The following is a 26,207-nucleotide window of genomic DNA, read 5'->3' on the forward strand; positions in this document are numbered from 1 at the left end:
ACCTCTCTATGTAACTCTTTCAAATAAATAAAATAAATCATTAAAAAATAAAGAAGTGAAGGATACCTTTGATGGGTTCATTATTATTCATGTCCAGTGACTGAGGAAATAATCAATGACCCTAAGATGTATTAGCAGAAATCTCCAAAATTCAAAAGCAAAGAGAAAAATATTTTTAAAAGAGAACAAAATATACAAGGACTGTGGGACATCCACAAAAGGTATAAATATATGTAGAAGGAATGCCAAAGGAGAAAGAATAGGATAAAGAAACAGAAGGAAGTTTGAAGCAAAAATTATTGAGAATTTCCCCAAATTGATGCAAGACACCAAATATGGATTAAGAGAGCATAAAGTAGGATAAAAAGAAAACTAAATGTACACAAAAAATTACTGAAATTAATCAGTTAGGAAACACCTGACTTGTAGAGGAGCAAAAATAAGAATTGTATCTGACTCCACCTCAGAAAACATGCTAGCAGTGAGAGAAGTTGACTGAAATATTTAAACCGTTGGGAATAATAAATATATGATATTAATAATAAATAATAAAATGACAATCTAGAATTCTATATCCTGTAAAATTATCCTCCAAAAGTGAAGAATATATAAACACTTTCTCAATAAAAATTGAGGATTTTGGTGGCCAGAATTAGCTTGCAAGGAATGTTAAAAAAGTTCTTCAGAGAGAAGGAAAACAATATAGGTCAGAAACCCAGATTAACACAAAGAAACAAAGAGCATCAAATAAAGGATAGGGAAAGGCAAAATAAAAACTTACATTTATTATTTTTAATTGGTCTAACAGATAAGGGGTTGATGAAAACAACAATAGCAACAATATATTGATTATTTTGTTTATGTGTATGTCTTATGTACATGTACATTATATATCTATTTACCCTTAAGGAAAATAATAGTACAAGGGATAAGACACAGGTGTTAGGATTATTTTGTTATTGTAAGGTACTCTCACTACTCGTCAAGCAGGTAGTGTTATTTGAAAGTGGTCTTGGATTAGCTGCAAGCATGTATTGCAAACTCTATGGCAACCAGTAAATGAAGAAAAAGTAATTCTAAGGAGAGAAAATAGAATCATATAAAATGCTCAAAATTATAAAAGGCAGGTAGAAAGTGGAAGACAAAAATAGGAAAAAAGACTAAGGGCAACAAATATGATATAGTAACAATATTAAATATTAATCCAACTGTATCAATAATCTCTTTCAATGGCCGTGTTATAAATTGACCAATTAAAAGAAAAATGTTGGCCGGTGCTGTGGCTCAACAGGCTAATCCTCTGCCTAGCGGCGCCGGCACACCGGGTTCTAGTCCCGGTTGGGGCGCCGGATACTGTCCCGGTTGCCCCTCTTCCAGGCCAGCTCTCTGTTGTGGCCCAGGAGTGCAGTGGAGGATGGCCCAAGTGCTTGAGCCCTGCACCCCATGGGAGACCAGGAGAAGCACCTGGCTCCTGGCTTCAGATCAGTGCGGTGCGCCGGCCACAGTGTGCCGGCTGCGGCGGCCATTGGAGGGTGAACCAACGGCAAAGGAAGACCTTTCTCTCTGTCTCTCTCTCTCACTATCCACTCTGCCTGTAAAAAAGAAAAAAAAAAAAGAAAAATGTTAAAGTGAATTAAAAAAATAAACCAACTAGTCTACAAGAGGTCCACTTCAAATATAAAAATAAGCAAGTTGAAAATAAATGGATGAATAAGGTTTCACCTCACCCCAGTTAGAATGGCTCACATACAGAAATCAACTAACAACAGATGCTGGCAAGGATGTGGGGAAAAAGGGACACTAACCCACTGTTGGTGGGAATGCAAACTGGTATAGCCACTATGGAAAACAGTTTAGAGATTCCTCAAAAACCTGAATATAGCCCTACCACATAACCCAGCCATCCCACTCCTTGGAATTTACCCAAAGGAAATTAAATTGGAAAATAAAAGAGCTGTCTGCACCTCAATGTTTATTACAGCTCAATTCACAATAGCTAAGACCTGGAATCAACCTAAATGCCCATCAACAGAAGACTGAATAGAGAAATTATGGGATATGTACTCTATAAAATACTATACAGCAGTAAAAAAATGAAATCCGGTCATTTGCAACAAAATAGAGGAATCTGGAAAACATCATGCTGAGTGAAATAAGCCAGTCCCAATGGGACAAACATCATATGTTCTCCCTGATCCGTGACAACTAACTGAGCACCTAAAAGGAAACCTGTAGAAATGAAACAGACACTATGAGAAACAATGACTCAATCAGCCCTTGTCCTGACTGTCAAGGAACAACTTACTATTTTATTCCTTTTAGTATTTTTTTTGTCCAATTAATATCATTAGTTGAACTCTTTAATTAACATATGATTATTCTTAGGTATTTAAATTGAACTGAAAAGTGATCCCTGTTAAATATAAGAGTGGGAATAAGAGAGGGAGATGTACAGTTTGGCACATGCTCACTCGGACTTACCCCTAAAGGTAGAGCTAGAAACATGCCAGGGGATTCCAAATCAATCCCATCATGGTGGCATGTGCCAATGCCATCTTACTAGTCAAAGTGATCAGATTCAGTTCATAATTGATCATAATGATAAGATTAAGTGTCAAAGCGATCACATAAACAAGACTAGTGTCTGCTAATACTAACTGATAGAATCAAAAAGGGAGAGAACGATCCAACATGGGAAGCGGGATACACAGCAGACTCATAGAATAGCAGATGTCCTAAATAGCACTCTGGCCTCAGAATCAGCCCTTAAGGCATTCGGATATGGCTAAAAAGCCCATGAGAGTACTTCAGGCATGGAAAGCCAAGACACTGTGGCAAAAAAACAAAAACAAAAACAAAACCTAAATGAAAGATCTCTGTGAGATTCCAGTGGAAAGAATGGGCCATTAAAAAAGAGGGTACCTTTCTCTGAAGGGAGGAGAGAACTTCCACTTTGATTAGGGCCTTGTCTAAATAAGGTCAGAGTTTGTGAACTCAGGAGGCTTCCGTAGCCTTGGCAGCTCATCACAAGACCCTTGGGTGATTACTGACCTCATAAATAAGAGTGTCAATTGTTAAATCAACAACAGGAGTCACCGTGCACTTACTCCCCATGTAGGATCTCTGTTCTTAATGTGTTGTACTATGTGAATTAACGGTAAAACTAGTACTCAAACAGTACTTTATATTTTGTGTATCTCTGTGGGTGCAAAGTTGAAATCTTTACTTAGTATATACTAAGTTGATCTTCTGTATATAAAGATAATTGAAGGCTGGTGCCGCGGCTCACTTGGCTAATCCTCCGCCTGCGGCATGGCACCAGGGTTCTAGTTCCAGTTGGGGTGCTGGATTCTGTCCCAGTTGCTCCTCTTCCAGTCCAGCTCTCTGCTGTGGCGCAGGAAGGCAGTGGAGGATGGCCCAAGTGCTTGGGCCCTGCACCCGCATGGGAGACCAGGAGGAAGCGCCTGGCTCCTGGCTTCAGATTGGCGCAGTGCACCAGTCGTTGCAGCCATTTGGGGGGTGAACCAATGGAAGGAAGACCTTTCTCTCTCTGTCTCTCTCTCTCTCACTGTCTAACTCTGCCTGTAAAAAAAATAAATAAAGATAATTGAAAATGAATCTTGATGAAGAATGGGATGGGAGAGGGAGTGGGAGATGGGAGATGGGATGGTTGCGGGTGGGAGGGAGGTTATGGGGGGAAAAGCTGCTATAATCCAAAAGTTGTACTTTCAAAATTTATATTTATTAAATAAAAGTTTTTTTTTTAAAGAAAATAAGTGGATGGGGGTTGGCACTGTGGTTAGTAGGCTCAACCTCCACCTGCAGTGCCAGTATCCCATATAGGCGCTGGTTTGTGTCCCGATGTTCCTCTTCCAGTCCAGCTCTCTGCTTGTGGTCTGAGAAAGCAGTGGAAGATGGCTCAAATGCTAGGGCCCCTGCACACATGTGGGAGACTCAGAAGAGGCTCCTGGCTCCTGGCTTTGTATCAGCTCAGCTCTGGCCATTGCAGCCATTTGGGGAGTAAACCAGTGATGGAAGACCTTTCTCTCTGTCTTTATCAGTAGCTCTACTTCCCAAACAAATAAATAAATGAAATAAATGGATGGTGATATACTATGTCAACATTCTTAAAAGAGTAGCTATACATATTAATTTCCAACTGTAAAGCAGTTAGAAACTTATCAAGGAGAAGGGAGGGCATTACTTAATGATAAAGTGATCAGTTTCCCCCACAGATGTAATAGTCCTTAAAGTATATCAATATATCAACAGAGCATCAAACTATGTGAGGCAAAAATTGATAGAAGTGAAAGGACAAATAGTTGAATCCATTATTATAGATGAATACTCTAATATCCATTTACCAGTAATGGATAGATCCAGTAGGCAGAAAAATCAATAAGGGCATAGGTGAACTCAATAATACCATTAACTAACTGAATATAAGGGATATATATATATATAGACTGCTTCACCCAACAACAGAAGAATATTTCTTCTTCTTCTTCTTCTTCTTCTTCTTCTTCTTCTTCTTCTTCTTCTTCTTCTCCTTCTCCTTCTCCTTCTCCTTCTCCTTCTCCTTCTCCTTCTCCTTCTCCTTCTCCTTCTCCTTCTCCTTCTCCTTCTCCTTCTCCTTCTCCTTCTCCTTCTCCTTCTCCTTCTTCTTCTTCTTCTTCTTCTTCTTCTTCGACAGGCAGAGTGGACAGTGAGAGAGAGAGACAGAGAGAAAGGTCTTCCTTTACCGTTTTTTCACCCTCCAATGGCCACTGTGGCAGGCGTGCTGCGGCCAGCGCACCACGCTGATTCGAAGCCAGGAGCCAGGTGCTTCTCCTAGTCTCCCGTGCGGGTGCAGGGCCCAAGCACTTGGATCATCCTCCACTGCCTTCCCGGGCCACAGCAGAGAGCTGGACTGGAAGAGGAGCAACCGGGACAGAATCTGGCACCCCGACTGGGACTAGAACCTGGTGTGCCGGCGCCACAGGTGGAGAATTAGCCTAGTGAGCCACGGCACTGGCCTACATATTCTTCTTAAGCTGTAACAGAATATTATTATTTTGGGGGGCATAAAATGCATCTTTAAAAATTTAAAAGAATGGAACTCAAATGATATTTGCTCTGAGATCACAATGGAATTAAACTAGAAATCAAAAGCAGATAGCCAGAAAATCCCCAAATACATGGTTAAGAGATACTTCTGTAAATAAGACGTGGATCACAGAAGAAAAAATCTCAAGACAAATTCAAAAATCTTTTGAAGAAAATTGGAAACATGGCTTTTTAAATTTGTAGAATGCAATAAAAGTAATATTCAGAAGGAAATTTATAGCATTGAAAACATATTAGCAAGGATAAAATTAAACAATCTAGGCTTTCACATTAGGAAACTAGAAAAAGAAGAGCAATCTAAATATAAAGTAAGGGAAGTAAAGAAATAATACAAATCTAAGCAGATATCAATGCAACTGAAAACAGGAAAGCAATAGAGAAAAATCAATGAAATGAAAAACTAGCCTTTTTTGTAAAGGTTAATAAAATCAGTAAGTTTCTAGCCAACCTAATTAATGTAAAAATAGAAAGTATACAAATTACAACTGTTAGAAATTAAAGAAGTGGCTATTTCTACAGATCCAAGGATAATAAAGGGTTAATCAGGGAATACTATAAACATCTCTATGACCACAAGTTTGATAACTAAAATGAAGAGAACCAGTTCCTTGAAAGATATAAATGGCCACAACTCACATAAGAGAAAAAGGTAGTATTAATAGGTCTGTATATTTTAAATAAATTGAACCAATAAATAATTCCAAAACAGAGATCCTCAGGCCCAGATGGATTCATGGGTAAATTCTACAAAATATTTAAGGAAGAAATTATGCCAGCTCTTTGTAATTTCTTTTAGAAGATAGAATCAAAGGGAATAATAACTGATTTCATTCTATTAGGCTAGCATTATCCAAATATCTTAAACAGACAGATATTTCAAGAAGAGAAAATATAGATAAGCATGTCTCATGAACAGAGAGATGCCAAAATGTTTCAACATAGTAGCAAACTGAATCCAACAATGTATAAAAAGAATTATATGCCATTACTAAGTCAGATTTATCCCAAATGGGAGAGGTGGGTTCAGCATTTGAAGATCCGTTAATTTGATCCATCACATAAGGTTTAAGAATAAAAATCAGGGCTGGCACTGTAGCGTAGTAGACTAAGCCTCTGCCCCTGGCGCCAGCATCCCATTTGGACAGCAGTTTGAGTCCTGCTGCTTCCAATCCAGCTCTGCTGATGGCCTGGGAAAACAGTGGAAGATGACCCAAGTGCTTGGGCTCCTGCACACATGTGGGAGACCTGGAAGAAGCTCCTGGCTCCTGGCTTCATATTCCCCCAGCTCTGGCCATTTTGGCCATTTAGGGAGTGAACCAGCAGCTGGAAGGCATCTCTCTCTATGTCTCTGCCACTCAAATAAATAAATAAATCTTTTAAAAAATAATAAAGATCACATGATTATATCAATACAAGCAGAAAAATCATTCAACAAAATCTAACTCCCATTCATAAAAAAATTTCTTGAGAAAGAAAATTCTCAGGGTTAAAAGGGAACTTTCTCAACCTGATACATAATATCTACAAAAAGCCTATTGTTAATTTATATTAAAAATGAGAAATTCAGGGGCCAATGCTGTGGCATAGTGAGTAAAATCACTGCCTGCAGTACTGGCATACTATATGGGTGCCAGTTCAAGTCCCAGCTGTTTCTCTTCCAGTCCAGCTCTCTGCAATGGCCTTGGGAAGCAGTAGAAGATGGCCCAAGTCCTTGGGGCCCTGTACCTGCATGGGAGACCTGAAAGAAGTTCCTGGCTCCTGGCTTTGGATCAGCCCAGCTCTGGCCGTTGCGGCCATTTGGAGAGTAAACCAGTGGATGGAGGACTCTTTCTCTCTCTCTCTCTCTCTCTCTCTCTCTCTCTCTCTCTGCCTCTCTGTAGCTTTGCCTTTCAAATAAACAAATAAATATTTAAAAAGATGAGAAATTCAAAGTTTCCATTAAGATCAGGAGTAAAGAAAGTATGTTCTCTGTCATCACTGCTCAATATCATAGTGGAAATCCCAGATTATGCAGTAAGACAAGAAAAGGAAGTGAACATATGCTGACAGGAAAGGAGAAAATAAAATTGTCTTGGAGATGCCAAGATCATTTGCTTAGATAATACAACATATTAGCTAAAAACTCTAGGAACTACTAAGTGTTTGTATGGTTTTTGTACAATTTAAGGTTATATGGTTCTTAGAGAAATGTCCACTGCTTTATTGTATACCAGCAATGAACAAGTGGAATGTGAAATTCAAAACATAGCAACCTCCAAGAAATACTTAGATATAAATCTAACAAAATATATACAAGAGCTATATGATGAAAACTATAAAATTTTGATGGAATATCTTAAAGAACAAAGCAAATTATATGTTTCTGGGTAAGAAATCTTAATATTTTTAAGATGTCATCTTTTAAAATATGATTTTTAAAACTTCAATGCAATATCAATCAAAATCCAAGCAAGTTATTTTGAGCTATTGCCAAATTTATTTTAAAGCTTACATGGAGAAGCCAAAAACCAGAAGAGATAATATGAGATTAAAGAAGAACTAACTTGGGGAATTAACACTATGTAACTTTAAGGCTTACTGTAAAGCCATAGTAATCAAGTGTTATTGGAAAAAAAAGATCAATAGATCAATTAATCTATCAATTTCTGAAAAGAAAACATAAAAATTGTCAATAGATGCACAAAAAATGCTCAGCACCTCTAATTATCAGAGAAATGCAAATTAAAACCAAAATGAGATATCACTAAATCCCAACTGGAATGGCTGTCATGAAAAAGACAAAAACCACAAAAGCTTATGAGTATACAGAGAAAGGGAAATTCTTATATATTGTTGGTGAGAATGTAAATTAATACAGGCATTATAGAAAATAGTATGAAGATTCCTCATAAAACTGAAACTAGAACTATTGTATGATCCAGCAATCCCATTAGTAGGTGTGTACCCAAAGGAAAAGAATCAGGACATTGAAGAATTAACCTGCATTACCCTGTTTATGGCAGCACTACTCACAATACCCAGAATATAGAATCAACCTAAATGTTTACCAGTGGAAAAATGGATAAAGAAAATGTGGTATATTCACAATGGAATATTATTCAGCCATAAAAGCATGAAACCCTGCCATGGGTGACAACCTGGATAGACCTGGAAGATATTATGTAAAGTGAAATAAATTGGGCACAGAATGACAAACACTACATGATCTCATTCATATGTGAATCTAATAAGTTGATTTCACAGAAGTTGAGAGTAGAACAGTAGTTATCAGAGAATGGGGAGAGTAGGGAGAGAGAGGTTCGTGAGCCATTGGTTAGTGGTTACAATTTTTCAGTTACATAGAAAAAATAAATTCTATGGCTCAGAAGAATGCATACAATTAACAACAATGTATTATAACAATGTATCTCAAAACAACAGAGAGGACTTTGAATGTACTTACCATAAGGAAATGATTAAAGTTCTAACTTGATATGCATGCTAGTTACTCTGAGTTGGCCAATATCCAATGTAAATATGAATCAAGACATTACATTATGCATTAATAAGTCATAAAACTCTGTAAATATTATGTCAATAAAAAGGTAAAACAAATTAATACATTTTCAGACTAGAAGCAATAGTATGCAAAGATATATCCCCAGTAAGAAGACTACATGGGATCAGGACCCAAGAGTTGGAAGCAGAATTGGTTAACTTACCATCATCACCATCGACCCATCAAGAGCCTTTGTGCTCTGCAGGATTTTGTGTTCTCATTCCCACCAAACTTATATATTAATGCCAGGAGACATCTGTTTAAATGATAAGTTACAGGTAGACAATTGTTTTTCTTCATTGGCTAGTACCTGTGGGACAGACAAGTCATTAATGCTGCACTGTCCCAACTTGTACAGTACAGAAAATTGGTAATTATGACTTCCTCTATTGACAAGGTCTAACAAATCTGCTTTATAAGGAGAACATCATTAGTGCTCCTTATATTTTCAATATTTTACAGATTTTAATACTGCCTGTGATCTAATGTTCCCCAGTCTGGTGGTTAATGGGCGTGTGGTTTTGATACTTCCCATTTTCAGGACAGACATATTAAATTCTTCCTTGTAATTGAAATAAGATACTATTTAATGCCCTCCGCTCCACCCCACACTGTGACTGCAGACCAACATGGTTGCCCAGAAACAATTTGAATGTTACTGAAGATGTTCATGGTTGTGCTAAATGATGGCAGATTATATTCCCTCTACATTTACCAAACCTTGTTTAGCAATTTCCTCGCTAATTACTTTATGATATTCCCTGTGAACATTCTACACATATTTACTGCTCTTCTAAAGCCATCCTTTGTGTATTATCTATATCATATAGCATGGGGGCTCATTACCATTGGAACTAGAGTAAACACCTTTATCTAGTTTCAAGGAATAACATACTGGAAACTTGACCATTTAAATGGAGGACTCAAGACAATATTGGATCACCAACGTTATGTCATTATTTATGAATGAATAAATATTGGGGGATGTATTTTATTGGCCAAGTGTACTAACTCTTTCACACTTTCTCAAGCCCTTAGACAAATGTAGGGCAAGCAGAAAACGAATATGGTATCACAGTATCATTTCTGTCCCCTTTATTATCTCAGAGTTTCCCTTACAAATATTTATCCATATTGGATGTGGAATCTTCGTCATTTCCATTGGATGCTACTTGGTACTGATATATTAACAACATAAATAGACTGAGGCATAAATACTTGAAAATATCAAACAGTTTTTACTTGTGTAAAGGACACAAAAGAATGTCAGGATATATGGCAAAGAGAATAGCAACAGTATCCTGGACAAACAAGATACAAACATCCTAGTACCAAACCTCACCAGCAGATTTATAGATGCTTAGTGCAAATGAAAGAAAGACTAGAAATATTATGTGTCTTTCCTCCATGTCAAGTCATATGCTGGAACATTCCTGAACATAATCTAATATAAAAACTTGCTAGAGGTTACTTCTTCAGGGCCAGGAGCATTAAGTCTCAGAGTTTTACAACACAGAACATAATATACAGTAAGCTAAGGCATAAACTAGATGCTCATCCACCACTCCAAACTATCTTGACCAGAATACTTTGCCCAAAGTTCATACTAAAACCCAGTGCCATGAAACAGAATAAGGGTAATTTCCCAGACTTCTTTGGGATTCATGCTAATAATTCTTTAGGTTAGATGGAGGAGTCAACCTGTAACTTGTGTAATAAAAAAAATACGGTTCTAAGTACAGAGTGTATGTGGAAGAGCTCAAGATGATTGGAGAATAGACTATGAGAAGACATACTATACCTTTAATGACACAGTGATATTCATAAATGGGAATTTTAGTGCCATTATTTTTTATGCTATTTTAAAATAATGAAAAATCTATATTTTAAAAAAGTCTTGTTACTTCAATCAGTCACAGAAATCCAACTCAAAACAATACAAAGGAAAAGGAAAACTTACTGAATGGCTAATAGCCCATATTCTAGGAAAAAACATTTATGTGAAAAAGTAGGGATATTACTAGGCATCAGGAACAAGAGCCTTTTACTGATTCTGAAATTCATATTTCAGTCCTTTTTCCCCCATCCAGAATACTAAATAACCTCAGAGGTTTACATCTTAAAACTTTAGCCACCAAGGAAGGCTTGCCTTGAACGTGTCTATTTCTGAAGCAGAGACTATAGCTGAGATCAGCTGTGGTGAGTGGACCATCCCAGAACTAAGAAAGACAAAATCACCATAACAAAATGACTGCCCCAGTGGTAATCACCTGAATAGCAAAATGGGTGGGGCAAGGAGAATGAGAGGGAACAGGAGAACAATTTTCAGAAAAATGGTAGTTTAAGGAAATATAACACAATATCCAAGCATCCATAATTTGTATATTTCCAAGGTGGAAATAAGCCTAGAGAATTTTTCAACTTCAGCACTACTGACATATTGGATTGGAAAATTCTCTGGTGTGGGGGGCTGTCTAATGCATTTAGCAGCACTCCTGGCCGCTCCCCACTAGATATTAGCAGCACCTCCCTGGTTATGACAATCACAAATGTTTACAGGAATTGCCTAGTGTTCTGGGAGGAGTTGCCCCAGTTAGGAACTGTTGACTGCAACTTCAAGTTAGTCATATGTGGGAACTAAACATGTTATCACAAGGAATTTTTACTTGTAAATGCATCAGAATGTTCAGAAGTTAATTTGCTTTCAGTCCTAGGTTGAATTATTTCACAAATCCCAGGTCAAACTTCTCTTCCATTTAAAAATGGAAGCAATAACAGCTCCACAAGGCGGTTTTGAGTATTTAGTAATTATATAAATTATATGAAAGCACTTTTGAGAATTGGAATATAAATGTACAGTAACAACAATAAATAAAATCACTGTAGAAAACCAGTCCTTTTCTCTAAGACTTTTTCTCAGGAGACTGGGTGTGAAACAGGTGAATGCATGGAAACAAAACATTTACTATCTAAAAAGCAGAATTTTTTGGAAAAAAAAAACAAAGCAAATGAAACATACACAACACCAAAAAGAACAAAACAAAGCTCCCCCTCCCCCTGAAAACTCTATAACCCAAGGTTTTAAAAATCCATAGTTCAGGGCTTTTTGTTTTTGGAAACTCTCACCTTTTTCCATTTTGGAATAGACTTTCGGGGCTGATGCTGTGGCGTAGGTCAAGCTGCCCTCTGCAGTGCCAGTATGCCTTATGGGCACCGGTTAGAGTCCTGGCTGCTCCACTTCTTATCCAGCTTCCTGCTAATGTACATTGGAAAGCAGCAGAGAATGACTCAAGTCCTTGAGCTCCTGCACCCATGTGGGAGAACCAGATGAAGCTCCTGGCTCCTGGATTTGGCCTGGCCCAGCCCTGGCCATTGTGGCCATTTGGAGAAATCTCTCTTCTTTCTCTTTTTTCCCTTTCTCGCTGTCTCTCCCTCTCTTGCTGTAACTCTGGCTTTCAAATAAAAAAAATTAAATTTCCAATATAATATTGTCACAACTAAGGAACTAACAGATTTTATACCACTTGATTTTTTTTTTTTTACTATGCTAGATTTTTATTCACTACAATTATTTGTATTATCAGTGGAAACATGATTTTTTTCTCACATATTGAATAACTACAAGTATGGGAGTTAAAAAATATGTATTCTAGGGTCCAGTGTTGTGGCATAGCAGGTATAGCCTCTATATGCCATGTCAACATCTCATATCTGAACTCAGGTTCAAGTCTTGGCTGTCTCACTTCTGATCAGCTCCCTGCTAATGCACCTGGGAAAGCAAAGGAAGATGGTCCAAGTGCTTTGTTCTCTGCCACCCATGTGGGAAACCCAGATGGAAATGCCAGGATCCTGACTTCAACTTGGCCCAGTCCTGGCCATTATGGTCATTTGTTGGGTGAACCAGTGGGTGAAGGATTTCTCTCTAATTCTTGCAAATAAATAAAATCAAGCTTATAAAAGTATTCTATATTATCATATAAATTTGAAAGAAGCTGGATTTCTCAGTCAAAACTAATTAATTATGGGCATTTATTATTGCTTGGTGACAACAAATTACAGCAAGTCCTTAATGAAATATTGTATATGAAATAGAAATAATATATTTATCAGCTAACAGGATGTACAGATATCCTTTAAATTATTCCAAAAACAAATGCCACAAAGACAAGTAAGCATATTTGATACCTTGATATCGCATGAAAAATATCATCACCACCCCCAGCAATAATAACTATGATAGTAATAATTAAAACCAAAACCCTGACGTTTATTTAATGGTGGTTGTGAACTTGGAGTAGTCCTAAGTACCTTACATAAAAAATCTACTTAGTACTTGAGAAAGTCATTAACTCACTTAGAAGCATATAAAGCACAGAGATGGAAACATTTAGAAAATGGAAATTCCCTCCTTAATCAGGATCCCATAACGAAATCCTAAGATTAATTAGGTCAAATCTTATTCAGTGTTTCTATTATAACATCTTTATTCTTAGTGTCTGACTTTGCCTTAATATTTTCTATACAATATATATATATATATATATTTTGTTCTTCAAATTTAAATTTGTTGAATAAGTATGGAGAAGAGGGGAATAATAATATTACAATAGTGGTTTGCATACATTCTTTCTTGTTAAAGCTCAGTTTTTTTTTTTAAATTTTGGCTTTTTTTGGTGTGATATTTTTGGCTTATGTTGGTGGCACCTATTCCTCCCCCTCTTCTTCCTCTTCCTCTTCTTCTTCTTCTTCCTCTTCCCTCTCCATTTCCACTTTGTCTTTGTTCTCTTCTTCCTCTGTTTCAGATTGGTCAGGGGTAGCGCTCATCTGCTTTTCCAATAAAATATTTGGAAAATAAGGCTGTACTATCCAAACAATTATAACACATAGCAGAAAACATAGTATTCTCAGTAACAAAATAAATATGCACAGTGGATCGCATACAATTGGCCGGGGTACTTCCCACTTTGGATACCAAAATTGGTAATCTGTAAATAGAAAAGTAATTAAAAACTGTATTGCACATAAAGTAGTGAAATTGTTAAATAAAAAAAGGACATCAATACATACATATAGCTTGGTCACGATCTGCATTACCTAGGAAAAAAAGAAAGTCTATAAAGAATTTCACAAAATTTTGTCTTTCTTTGTAAGCTAAAATATTTTTTCCAATAACAGTATCACCTTTCTCATGCATTATACTATCATTTTTGATTTTCCTTTCCACCAAGTAACCAATTATACAGTGCAATATAATGTGTTTTAGTAAATGTAAGCCTGGTCTGCTAGGAGGATGCAAATAGAGGAACCAGATGTGAGTTCTAGTACTAATTCAGTCTCTAAATCATTGTGTCACTTTATATAAGTCACTTCATTTCTGTCCTCTAAATATTGTTCCAACTCCAACACTCTAGGATTCTACAATATCTCTTATTTTCATCTGTTTTTTCTGTCCCAAATGATACCAAATTAAGTTTCAGAATCAACTCAATTGCCCATTAAATTCTTGCTTCAAGAAACTTTCAATTACTTTCCATTTCCTATGTGGAAAAGTTAAATCTACAGCTTAGCAATTGTTGTTTTTAGCAATCTCACCCAATGAAATAATAATACTTCTCAGGCAATAAATTCCCTCTCTTCTTTTAGTTTTTTAAAGATTTATTTTATTTTATTTGAAAGAGTTACAGAGAGAGAGAGAGAGGTCTTCTATTCACTGGTTCATTCCCCAAAAGGCCACAACGGCTAGCTCTGGGTGAATCTGAAGCCAGGAGCTTCTTTTGGGTCTCCCACATGGGTGCAGGGGTCCAAGCACTTGTGCCATCTTCTACTGCTTTTCTAGGCTATAGAAGAGAGCTGGATGGGACGTGGAGCAGCCAGGACTCGAACCAGCACCCATATGGGATACCAACACTGCAGGCCGGGGCTTTAACCCACTGTGCCACAGTACCAGCCCCAAAATTCCCTCTCTTCTGCTCACCTGGGCAGACAGTGTCAGATAACCATTCCTGAATTCTACCAGGAAGAAGAGTAGCAGGATAAATGAGCATGCACACATGGACAGCCCAATGGAAACCTGGGGGCTTTGTCTTACAATGATAATATATTTAGAAAGAAATTTTTTTGTTCTTTCTGTAATTTAATTTTTAATTTTTTAATTTGTATGTATCTCATAAATGCAACATTATGAATATAGTAATTCTTCCCACCATCCTCGCCCTCCCACCTATTCTTGCTCTCCCACCCATTCTCGCCCTCCTTCCTGCTCCCTCTCCTGTTTTATCTGAGAAAGAAAAAGAAGAAGGAAAGAAAAAGAAAAAAGAGTGAATGGAGTTTAAAAAAAAAAAAAAACAACTAAGAGAACTCTTCCTGAGCAGCCTATACAGGGGCTGTTCTATGTTACTGCTTCTTTTTAATTAATTAATTAATTAATTTTTTATTTGACAGGAAGAGTTATAGACAGAGAGAGAGAGACAGAGAGAAAGGCCTTCCTTCCGTTGATTCACTCCCCTAATGGCCGCTACGGTCGGCACTGTACTGATCGGAAGCCAGGAGCCGGGTGCTTCCTCCCGGTCTCCCATGTGGGTGCAGGGACCCAAGCACTTGAGCCATCCTCCACTGCCCTCCTAGGCCACAGCAGAGAGCTGGACTGGAAGAGGAGCAACTGGGACTAGTACCTAGCACCCCAACTGGGACTAGAACCCAGGGTGCTGGTGCCTCAGGTGGAGGATTAGCCAAGTGAGCCAAGGCGCTGGCCCCTATGTTACTGCTTCTTGAATGTGATTTTGCTTTTTTTTCCCCCTTTTCTCCTTTCTCTTCCTTCCTCCTCCTTCTTTCCTTTTAGAAACTTAATTGTCTTTAAAGAAGAACCCAAGGATGATGTATCTTTTGAGAGTGCTTATAAATAACTATAACTTAAGAGACATAATAATATTCTCCATTAAATACACTAAAAGGAAGTGATTCTTGAGAACAAGTTTTACTATTAAGTTTCATGATACAACTCTTTGAGAACAGAGGTCCTGCATGGGAAGTTAATGCACAATTGACTCTTGTTTACCAAATATCACTCCTATGTATGACATCAGTGATCACACAAGGCTCTTAACATGATCTGCCTTGGCAATGGAAGCATTTTGGATCTCCTAGCTCAGTAACTCCATTAGCAAAGTGGAAGTTCTCTCCTCCCCTCAGGGAAAAGTACATCCTTCTTTGGTGGCCCTCTTTCCACTGGGGCCTTACCCACCGGGATCCTTTATGTAGGACATTTTTTTCTTCCCGAGTGTCTAGACTTTCTGTGCCTGAAATGCTCCCCCTGGGCTTTCCAGCCAGACCAGAGTGCCTTAATGGCTGATTCTGAGGTCAGAGTGCTATTTAAAGCGACTCATTCTATGAGTCTGCTGCATGGACTGCTTCTCATGTTAGAGCCTTCATTTATTTTTAATTCTATTATTGTTTCCATACACTTAGTCCTATTTATATGATCACTTTATTTATTTATTTATTTATTTAGTCTATAGAAACTGATGTTTATTTTCTGTCAACCTCATTTCCATGACAAGCAGCTTAAGAGCACTCAGTGCTTGTTCCCACCCACTCGGTAGCCTGAGCAGTGGGCGCCGCAGCCCAGTCTTCAGTGGCGGGCTGAGCACTCCAGTCCTCAGTGGGGAACAGCTGAATAGGCACAGAGGGCACCTGCATGCCTTCAGACCAGTCAGCAACCTCAGGCTGGGTAGCAGTGAACTCGGGCGCTGGGGCCGTCCATTCACCCTGAAACTCCTCCGTGGTCACAGCTTTTTCAGCGGAGGCCTGCTCTTCTTTTTCAATCTCTTCAGGATCTCTGTAGAAGTAGAGATCAGGCATGACCTCCCAGGGGTGTTCACGGTAGATGGTACCACGCATGTGCAGAACCTCCCGGGCCAGCATCCACCACATCAGACCCACTGAGTGGGCTCCCTTGTTGTTGCACGGGATGGCAATGTCCACATAGCGCAGAGGAGAGTCTGTGTTACACAGAGCAGTGGTAGGCAGGTTCACGTAAGAGGCCTCCGTGAGAGGCTGGTGGTCAGCCTGAGGATCAGTAACCACCAGAAGCCGTGGTTCCCAGAAAGCTGCCTGGATCTGGTTAGCGAAGGTTCCAGGCTTGAAGCGGCCAGCAATAGGAGTAGACCAGTGGCAGCAGCAAACTTCAGCACAGCTCTCTGGCCAGTGTTCCTGGAGGACATCACACTGACATCAGCAGGGTTTTCAATGGCCACAATAGCACAAGCCGCCAACAGAAGCTTCTCCCAGGTCCTCTTCAGATTGATGCTGTAGATGCCATCACTTTTCCTTTTGTAGATGTACTGTTCCATCTGGAAGTCAAGGTTGGTGCCACCTAGGTGGGTTCCTGCTGCAAGGAACTTGAGGACGTCCTCCTCCTTCATTTGCAGGACATCAAGGGCTCTGGACATTGTGACAGCTTCCCCTTAAGTTACGCTGGGAACCAAGAACAACGCCGTATGGAGCCCTCGCCAGGTAGCGCGGAAAGTATATGATCACTTTATTAATTGATCCTAGCTATATGGTCACTTTACCACTTAATCCAACCCATTTGGTCATTATAACACTTAAGCTGCTATTTTTATCAGCCAACTTAAGGTATTTTGGGGTCCTATGGCAAGTTGTTTAGCGTTACCCTTAGAAGTGAGTCCATAGGAAAGTGTATGTAGGACTATACTGATTTGCAGTTATGAACTCCATACATTTCAAAACTACAGCTTTAGGATCTTGGTAATTCTTTTAGATGGAAATTTAAAACTCACTATTAATACACCTTGGAGACGAATAAAACCTCTGTTGGACCTTTTTTTTTTTTTTTTTTTTTTTGGACAGGCAGAGTTAGACAGAGAGAGAGAGACAGAGAAAAAGGTCTTCCTTTTCCGTTAGTTCACCCCCCAATGGCTGCTGCAGCTGGCGCACTGCGCCAATCCGAAGCCAGGAGCCACGTGCTTCCTCCTGGTCTCCCATGCGGGTGCAGGGTCCAAGCACTTGGGCCATCCTCGACAGCACTCCCAGGCCACAGCAGAGAGCTGGACTGGAAGAGGAGCAACCGGGACAGAATCCAGTGCCCCAACCAGGACTAGAACCCAGGTGCTGGCGCTGCAGGCGGAGGATTAGCCTAGTGAGCCGTGGCGCTGGCCTCTGTTGCACCTTTGAAACTGTTTTAGTCTTTTGTGCTTGGTATTACTTAATGTTTTATACAAACATTTCTATATTACAGCTTCTTTTAAAAAACTCTCCCGTGATCTGTATTTTCTCTTTATTCTGTGTCTGAGTTTCTATTGACCTTTTCATATGAACAATGATGTAAAAGTACATTTATTCTTTGCATCTTCCTTCTTCACTTCTAATCATTAATTTTTACTGATTACATTCTTTCTTGACTTTTGCATTTCGTTAAATATTTAAGTATATTGAAATCTACTTTTATCTTTCTTGGTTAATCTTAACTTTTTTGGTAAAGATGTATTTGAAAGAATTGCAGAGAGAGGGAAAAAGAGAAAGAGAGAGATTATCTATCTATCTATCTATCTATCTATCTATCTATCTATCTTCCATCCTGTGATTCACTCCTCAAATGGCCACAATGGCCAGAGCTGGGCCAAGCCAAAGCCAGGAGCCTGAAGCTCCATCTGGGCCTCTGATATGGGTGTAGAGGCCCAACTGAGCCATATTCCACTGCTAATCCAGGCACATTAGCAAAGAGTTGGATTGGAAGTGGAGCACCTGAGATTCAAACCAGTGCCATATGCCAACATCACTTGCTGAGCCACTATAATTAGTCCAATTTATCTGCTTTTTTTTTTAAAAAAAGATTTATTTATTTATTTGAAAGTCAGAGTTACACACAGAGAGAAGAAGAGGCAGAGAGAGAGAGAGAGGTCTTCCATCCGCTGGTTCACTCCCCAATTGGCTGCTATGGCAGGAGCTGTGCTGATCCAAAACCAGGAGCCAGGAGCTTCTCCCAGGTCTCCCATGTGGGTGCAGGGGCCCAAGGACTTGGGCCATTTTCTACTGCTTTCCCAGGCCATAGCAGAGAGCTGGATTGGAAGAGGAGAATCTGGGTCTCGAAACAGCGACCATATGTGATGCTGGTGCTTCAGGCCAGAGCTTTAACCCACTGCGCCACAGCTCCAGCCCCTCAATTCATCTTTTTTTTTTTTTTAAGATTTATTTTATTTATTTGAAAGACGAGTTACAGAGAGAGGTAGAGACAGAGAGAGAGGTCTTCCATCTGCTGGTTCATTCCCCAGATGACTGCAATGGCCAGAGCTGCGCCGATCCGAAGCCAGGAGCCAGGAGCTTCTTCCAGGTCTCCCATGCGGGTGCAGGGGCCCAAGGACTTGGGCCATCTTCTACTGCTATCCCAGGCCATAGCAGAGAACTGGATCGGAAGAGGAGCATCCAGAATTAGAACCAGCACCCATATGGGATGCCGGCACTTCAGGCCAGAGCATTAACCCACTGCACCACAGCACCTGCCCCTCAATTTATCTGCTTTTAAAAGTAACTTTGATCCTTGGCTATACACAGTGAAAACTTAAACCTATTTTTCTACTTCTCGTTTTTCCTCACAAGTTTTTTAATTAAATAAATCAATTTAATGAAAAGAACGGCTGAATGAGCATTTCTTCTTTGTATGTTTTATTTTTTAAATTTTATTTAAGTTATATAAGTTTCATGTATTTTATATATACAGATTTAGGAGCATAGTGATACTTCCCACACTTACCCTCTCTCTCACTTACACTCCAACCCTTCTTCCTCTTCCCTCTCCCACTCCAACTCTTTTTACAAAGATCCACTTTCAGTTTACTTAATGATTGTAAAGTTAACCCTACACTAAGTAAAAGAGCTCAACAAATAGTATGAAGGAAAAAACACTGTTTCTCAACAGAAGACAACGGCTGTCAATAAATCATCAATCTCAAAATGTCCATTTCATTCTAGTGCATTGCATTTTAGGTATCCTCTCAAATTTTATCAACTCTATTATTTATATATTTTCCAAAATCTGCTTATTTATATTTTTGTTTTGTTACAATAATCCTCACATTTATTTTAGTCCTAGTCTGTCAATTAATGTTCAATGCTTATGGTTATTCCTTTCATTGCATTTTTCCCATTTATCTTATCATTGTGAAACTCTAGTAGTTTATTGAAGAAGTGCTCAAGAGAATTATATAACATATGTTACTGAGTGCTCCCATAACATTTGTCTATTTGCTTAGACTTGAATAACACGCTTGACTGTATATAAATTCTTGTACTTCTTGTTTCAAGGCATCATTCCACTGTCTCTTAGCACTGATTGTTATGGCAGAGAATGTGAAGGCTAGATTAAAAATTTCCCCTCTATGTGGGATTGTTTTTCTTTTAAATTTTATTTAAGATATACAAATTTCATGTTTTTCTTATATACAGATTCAGGAACATAGTCATACTTCCCACCTACCCTCCCTCTCACATACACTCCCACCCCTCCTCCTCCTCTCTTTCCTATTTCCATTCTTAATTTTTACAAAGATCTATTTTAGGTTAACTTTATACTGATAAGATTGTTAATCATAAAAATTGCATTACTGCCACATCACAGAAAGCTGATTCTGAAATGAGGGCTGACACTCACTACAGTTCTGTGAGTTCACATCTCTGCATAGCTTTAGTTTAGAAGCTGCCAATGATTGTCAAGTGAAATTTGGAAGTTACAAGAGGAGCAGAGACCATAATTCTCCAGAGATGGTTGTAAACAAGAAAGCAACTTGGATAAAGATGAGATCCACAGTGAGCTCCTTGCTAAAAGGGAGAACTATATGCTTTTCTGCCACATCTCAGCCCTTGGGTAGCAACTTCCCTGACCTTTGCTACCCAAGTATTTATAGCTTTAATGTAAAATTGTATTTCCTATGTTGAAGAACTTCTTTCCAGAACAGAGTAGTGGTTTTCCTACCCTACTAATCAAATCAGGCTATTAAACTCTGTAATAAATGAATTTTTTTCTACATGCTTAAAGGATTCTTCTACCCTTTCCCCCAGCCACCAGAGTTGCTAGGTTATGTTGATTATGTTGACTACTTTGTGTCACTTTTTCCTGGTACAGAGTGTGCACATTCAAGTATTTTTATTTCTAAAAGATGTGTTTTATCACTTATTTTCACCATTCAGCAGTGTTCTTTTAGAAAGGATCTAAGCAAAGGCTTTGAAAACTGAATTTTGGCAACACAGTCCACAGAAGACAAGCTGGAAATTCTGGTCTGAACGTAACCCAGTCAAGTACCTTCTAAAACTAGAATACCAACATTTTCCATGGAATTTAAATGTTTCACAATGAAATATTACAAATTCTAGCATATAATTCAACCAAAACAATCTCAACTCAAATGAGAAAAGACAAGTAATAACTACCAAAGGCAAGATAAAACATCCAGGAATTATTAGATAAATACCTTGAAATGAAAGTTAACAGAAAAAAACCAAGAAATAGAAGATAGATTTCAAAGCAAGTTATCAGGAGGAAAAATGAAAATTACCTATGAAAAAAATGGCCAATTCATCAAGAGATAATTTTAATTGCATTGCACTTGACAGAATTTTGACATACATGAAGGAGAACTGACAGAACTGGGAGGAGAAATACAGAAATCCATATAGTTATAGTTGTGTGTGTATAGTTATAAAATGTGTATAGTTATAGTTAGATACTTAATGTCTCTAATAATAATGATAAAAACTGAATCTATCATCTATTTTCTGTAGCAACCTCTCTTCACATAACTCATACCTCAATGAATTATATCATTAGTCACCAAAACCCCAAATCTGGTATTTATTTTACACTCTAGTTTTTGCCATCACCAAATCAGATTAGTATTCATGATGTGCTAATTTTGCTTCATAAATAGTAATCAGAATACTCTCATCATCTCTATTTCTCTTTTTTGAAAATATTTATTTATTTAAAAGGCAGAGTTACAGAGGGGCAGAGGCAGAGAGAGAGAGAGGTCTTCTAGCCTCTGGATCACTCCCCAAATGGCTGCAATGGCCAGAGCAGGACTGATCCGAAGCCAGGAGCTTGGAGCTTCCTTTGGGTCTTCATGTGGGTTCAGGGGCCCAAGCACTTGGGCCATCTTCCACTGATTTCCCAGGCACAGTAGCAGGGAGTTGGATCAGAAGTAGAGCAGCCAGGAATTGAACCAGTGCCCACATGAGATGCCAACACTACAGGCAGTGGTTTCACCCGCTATGCCACAGTGCTGGCCCCTCTATTTCTCTTAAAGTACTCTAAAATGAACCTCTTTTTCTCTCTTGGAATATAACAGAAATCTCCAAACTGATTTGCTTTCCTGAGATTTTGCAGTTTCTTTTTTAGAAATTTAAAAAAATTTGAAATAATTCCAAACTTATAAGAAAGTTTCAATACAGTGCAAGTTTTTTTTTTATTGAAGTATTTGAATGTCAACCTAATATCTAATCACCCTAGAGTACTTGGTGTAGATTTTCTACATAGAAGGACATGCTTTTTCATAATGACAGAATCATCAAAATGAGAAAATTTAGACTGTTATATTACTACCATCTAATTTTCAGATCTTAATCAATTCTTTCAATTACAATAGTAATGTCCTTTGTAGTGAAAATATCCTATTCAGAATCATGTATTGCATTTAATTTTCATCTCTCTTTAATTTTCTTTAGTCTGGGACAGGTCATTCTCTTTTTGGCTTTCATGCTCTTCCTGTTGTTAAAGATAACAAGTTAGTTATTTTGTAGATAAATACTCAGTTTTTAAAATAAATCTGTAATTTGGATTTAATTGATGCACTCTTGTGATTGGATTGGGTCCTGTAAACTTTGCAAGGAATACAAAAGAAACAATGCTCGGCTCTGCTCATTGCAACCTCTATCAGTGTAAGTTGTTCCCACTGTTAATGTTCACTTTGATCACTTGACTTGTGCCAGCTGGGCTCCTCCACTGTGAGGTTACCTTCTCCCCTTATGAATTAAATATTTTTATGGTGAGTTCTTTGAGACTATGTAAACATACTGTTTCTCATCAAACTTTTGATGTATTCATTTATTAATTTACATCTGTATGAATGGTTTTTTGCATCACCCAATGGGTTATATTAGGTTACTATTACCATTATTTCAGTGCTCAAACTGTCCCAGATTTGTCCGGTGAAAGAACTTTAAGATGATAGCTGTGTCTTTTTTCTTATCTGTTTCCATAATTCTTTGAGCACTTCTGTATTTTCAAGTATAAAAAGATGTTTTGGATTAAACTTACACTCTCCTTGCCCAAGCTCTGGAATCAGCCTTTTCTTCAATCAATCCTGGTTCCTTCTTGTAGAATAGAATTTAGAGACCAAGATTAGGTGCTAGTTGTGCCCAAAGTTTTGGGGTCTCCAAGGCCCACGCAGAGTTAGGGAATATGTGGATGTAGATACATGCATATACAACATTTACATTTATTTTTGTTGAAATCTTAAAGTTCTGAAACTCTAATTCCAGTTCAGCACCACAAGATTCATGCTTGCTTTCTTCCTTTACATATTTTTACTCCATTCTATAGCAATCAAAAAACTGAGCCAGTTATCCTTAATTTATCTATTTACTCAGTCAATCCCCAGTATGCTTCCTACCTCTGATCACAGACTCTAGTACTTCCCTGATATGGTGACTTCTCACTGTGCTTGGGCTCAGATATCCCACATAATACTGATACAAATGGCCAGATTTAAAGAATAAAAATAAAGGGTGCAGGGCTTATGTTGTGCAGCAGGGTATTATAGTGCAATAGGTTAAGCCAGTTTGTCGGGGCCAGTGGCCCTGGCCCGACATGAGATGCAGCAGGCTGAGGCTGTCCCTTATCTAATCCTGTTTCCAAGACTTTTCGTCCCATATTCCTGCAGGCAGGATGTGACTTCTGATGAAGGTTTATGATGTTCTTTGCTCTATCTGCAGAGCTTGTACCCTGATCATTGCTACTTTGTAAACTTGCTCTATTCCTGTGCTATGCATGATTGCACACAATGAATGTTATCTGTATGGGGTCTGGGGTATATATCCTTGTCTTTCTGTGTGCTCGGGGCTGGAGACTGAAGGGTTTCCTTAGGGAGACTGCCTCCAGTCCCTCATCGCCGGGCCCCCTACTTTGGCTTGGAACGCGATGAGGCAATAAACGTGGTGATGAATTGACTGAGTGCTGCGTGTCTCCATGTGGTTTGTTGGGTGGCCTCCGACACCAGTTGAAGTCCTGGTTACTCTGCTTCTAAACCAGCCCTCGCTAAATAAGCAAGCAACAGAAGATGGCCCAAATGGTTGGGTCCCTAGTACCCACATAGGAGATCTGGGTGGAGTTCTAGGCTCCTGGTTTTGCCCTGGCCCAGCCTGAACTGATGTGGTCACTTGGGGAATAAATCAAAGGATGGAAGATTTCTCTCTCTCTATCATTCTGCTTTGCAAATAAAATAAAAATCTTAAGAAGTGATGCACAATTAAATTTGAATTTCAGAAAACAGATTTTTTAGCATAGTATGTTCTATGCAATATTTGGAATAAATGTTAAAATTTGCTATTCATATAAAATCAATTTTACTGAAAACATTTTATTTATGTTTATCTTAAAAGATTATTTATTTAAAAGGCAGAGTTACAGAGACTGAGAGAGAGAGAGAGAGAGAGAGAGAGAGAGAAAGAGAGAGAGAAAGATATCTTCCATCCACTGGTTCACTTACAAACAGTCACAATGACCAGGGCTGGGTCAGGCTGAAGCCTACAAGATGATCCTGGTCTACCACCTGGGTGGCAGGGGTCCAAGTACTTGGACCATTCTTCACTGCTTTCCCAGGTGCATCAGCAGGGAGTTGGATTGGAAGTAGAGCAGGTAGGACTCAAAGCATGCTGAGTTGGGATGCTGGAGTCACAGGTGGTGGCTTAACATGCTGTGCCACAATGCTGGCCCCTAAAATTCATTTCAATTTTAATTGAGTGTCCTATGTTTAATCTTTCCACATGTAGGCTGTCCTTCTACTTAGACACCTGCCCACCATTTCAGATTCTGAAATTCAGCCCTTACTTCTCCAATGTATAGATTCCCTCCTAAAGCTACTAGGACTCTGACTGCACCCATTCCAGTCCATCTGCCCTACAGAGAACTTTTGCTCCACTACTTTGTACTCTGACACTGCTTGTAACATCGTCCCTAAGCATGGATTCCTCTAACTTGCTTAAGTTCTAGTATCTGTTATCAGTCCACCCCCATATGTGCATCCTCTTGTCATTCTGCTTGGGCTCCAATAGTGTCAGACCTTCTCTCAAGGAATGTCTTCTTCATTTGCTCACACTGAAACATCCTTTGCCAGGCTTCTCCCTCCTATCCTGTGTTGACGCTGTCCTTATTTTGCTTGGCATAGACACCACATGCTGAGACATCCTGCATGGATAAATCTTCATCCTGCTCAGGCTCTGACAGCCCAAGCCTGATCACTTACACAGAGACACTCACTTACCTCCAAAAGGGTTCTGACTTCCCACACCTCTGTGTGGACATTATCTTTACTCCAGTTAGGCTGCCTCCCCAGCCCCCTAGCAGCTTGTGTGAAACCCTAGTCTTGCTTGCATTCAATCTGTTTGTCCCTCCCTGTAGATGCCTGCTTCTGACTGACATACCTAATGGCTTTAGGACTGAATTTTTCCGGAAGAGAAGGGGAAGAATCAAAGGCTTTCATCTTGATTCAAGTGAAGCAAGGGCAGAGATGTTAGGATGGATTCACCTTAGTAGTGGTGTTATGAAGAAACAGTCCACTAGTTCTCAGTGCAAAAGCAAAATATGTTCTTTTCTTACCGTCTGACCTTATCCACTGCCACTTTCCTTTAGGTATTGTACGTTACAGCTATGGTTATGATTTTGGAGTATAAGTTCTTATGTTGGGAAAAACTAAAAGACAATTTTGATCAAGCATTTTTCTACTTTTTGCTTTCTGAATTTTTTTTTTTTGAATTTTAGTTCCTTAAAGTGGTGGGGGGATACTAAAACAAAAAGCTATTAAGCATTTGCTACTTAACTTTCTTTTATTTTTTTATGAATATTTTAGAATATCTTATTCTTTTAAAGCCCTGTCAAATAGGCTGCTGTTTTAGGAATTAGCTGTGAAGATTTTCAGGGTAAAATGGTTAGTTCTCATGCCAGTTTTCTGACATTCTGATATGTGCTTAGAAGGAATATTGGTAAGATAAAGTACCAAAGGCTCTTCAGTTTAGAAAAATCTAAACACAATACTCTTAACATTCCTAACAGAAAAATATCATAGGATAAGAGGACCAACATTAACAGAATAATGAAGAACTAGTGTTGAATCATTTCATTTTCCTTCTTATCCTATGTATCATGAATAGTTTCCCTTTTTACATATAAGTTATTCTCTTTATCTTACTGCATAGAAAATCTGTACATCTGTCACGAGGGCCACAATGTGTACAAAATATTCCTGGTTGATAAGGCCTTCTTGTCAGAGTTGCTCTACAA

General features: G+C 38.6%; 1 protein-coding gene and 1 pseudogene across 1 annotated transcript in view; both read right to left on the minus strand.

Annotated features, from left to right (window-relative positions):
- The window catches only part of GLIPR1L2 (GLIPR1 like 2), a 43,478-nt gene that overhangs the window by 4,731 nt on the left and 12,540 nt on the right, over nt 1-26,207 (minus strand). The window contains exons 4-7 of the mRNA XM_062202452.1: nt 26,116-26,201; nt 13,712-13,738; nt 13,415-13,629; nt 4,556-4,666 (exon numbers count right to left, since the gene is read on the minus strand). Of these exons, the coding sequence (XP_062058436.1) occupies nt 4,556-4,666; nt 13,415-13,629; nt 13,712-13,738; nt 26,116-26,201 (439 nt within the window). The remainder of the gene's footprint in view (nt 1-4,555; nt 4,667-13,414; nt 13,630-13,711; nt 13,739-26,115; nt 26,202-26,207) is intronic.
- Nucleotides 16,184-17,153, minus strand: LOC133767624 (small ribosomal subunit protein uS2-like; annotated as a pseudogene).

The sequence above is a fragment of the Lepus europaeus genome, chromosome 10 (genome assembly GCF_033115175.1).
Source record: "Lepus europaeus isolate LE1 chromosome 10, mLepTim1.pri, whole genome shotgun sequence".
Taxonomy (NCBI): Eukaryota; Metazoa; Chordata; class Mammalia; order Lagomorpha; family Leporidae; genus Lepus; species Lepus europaeus.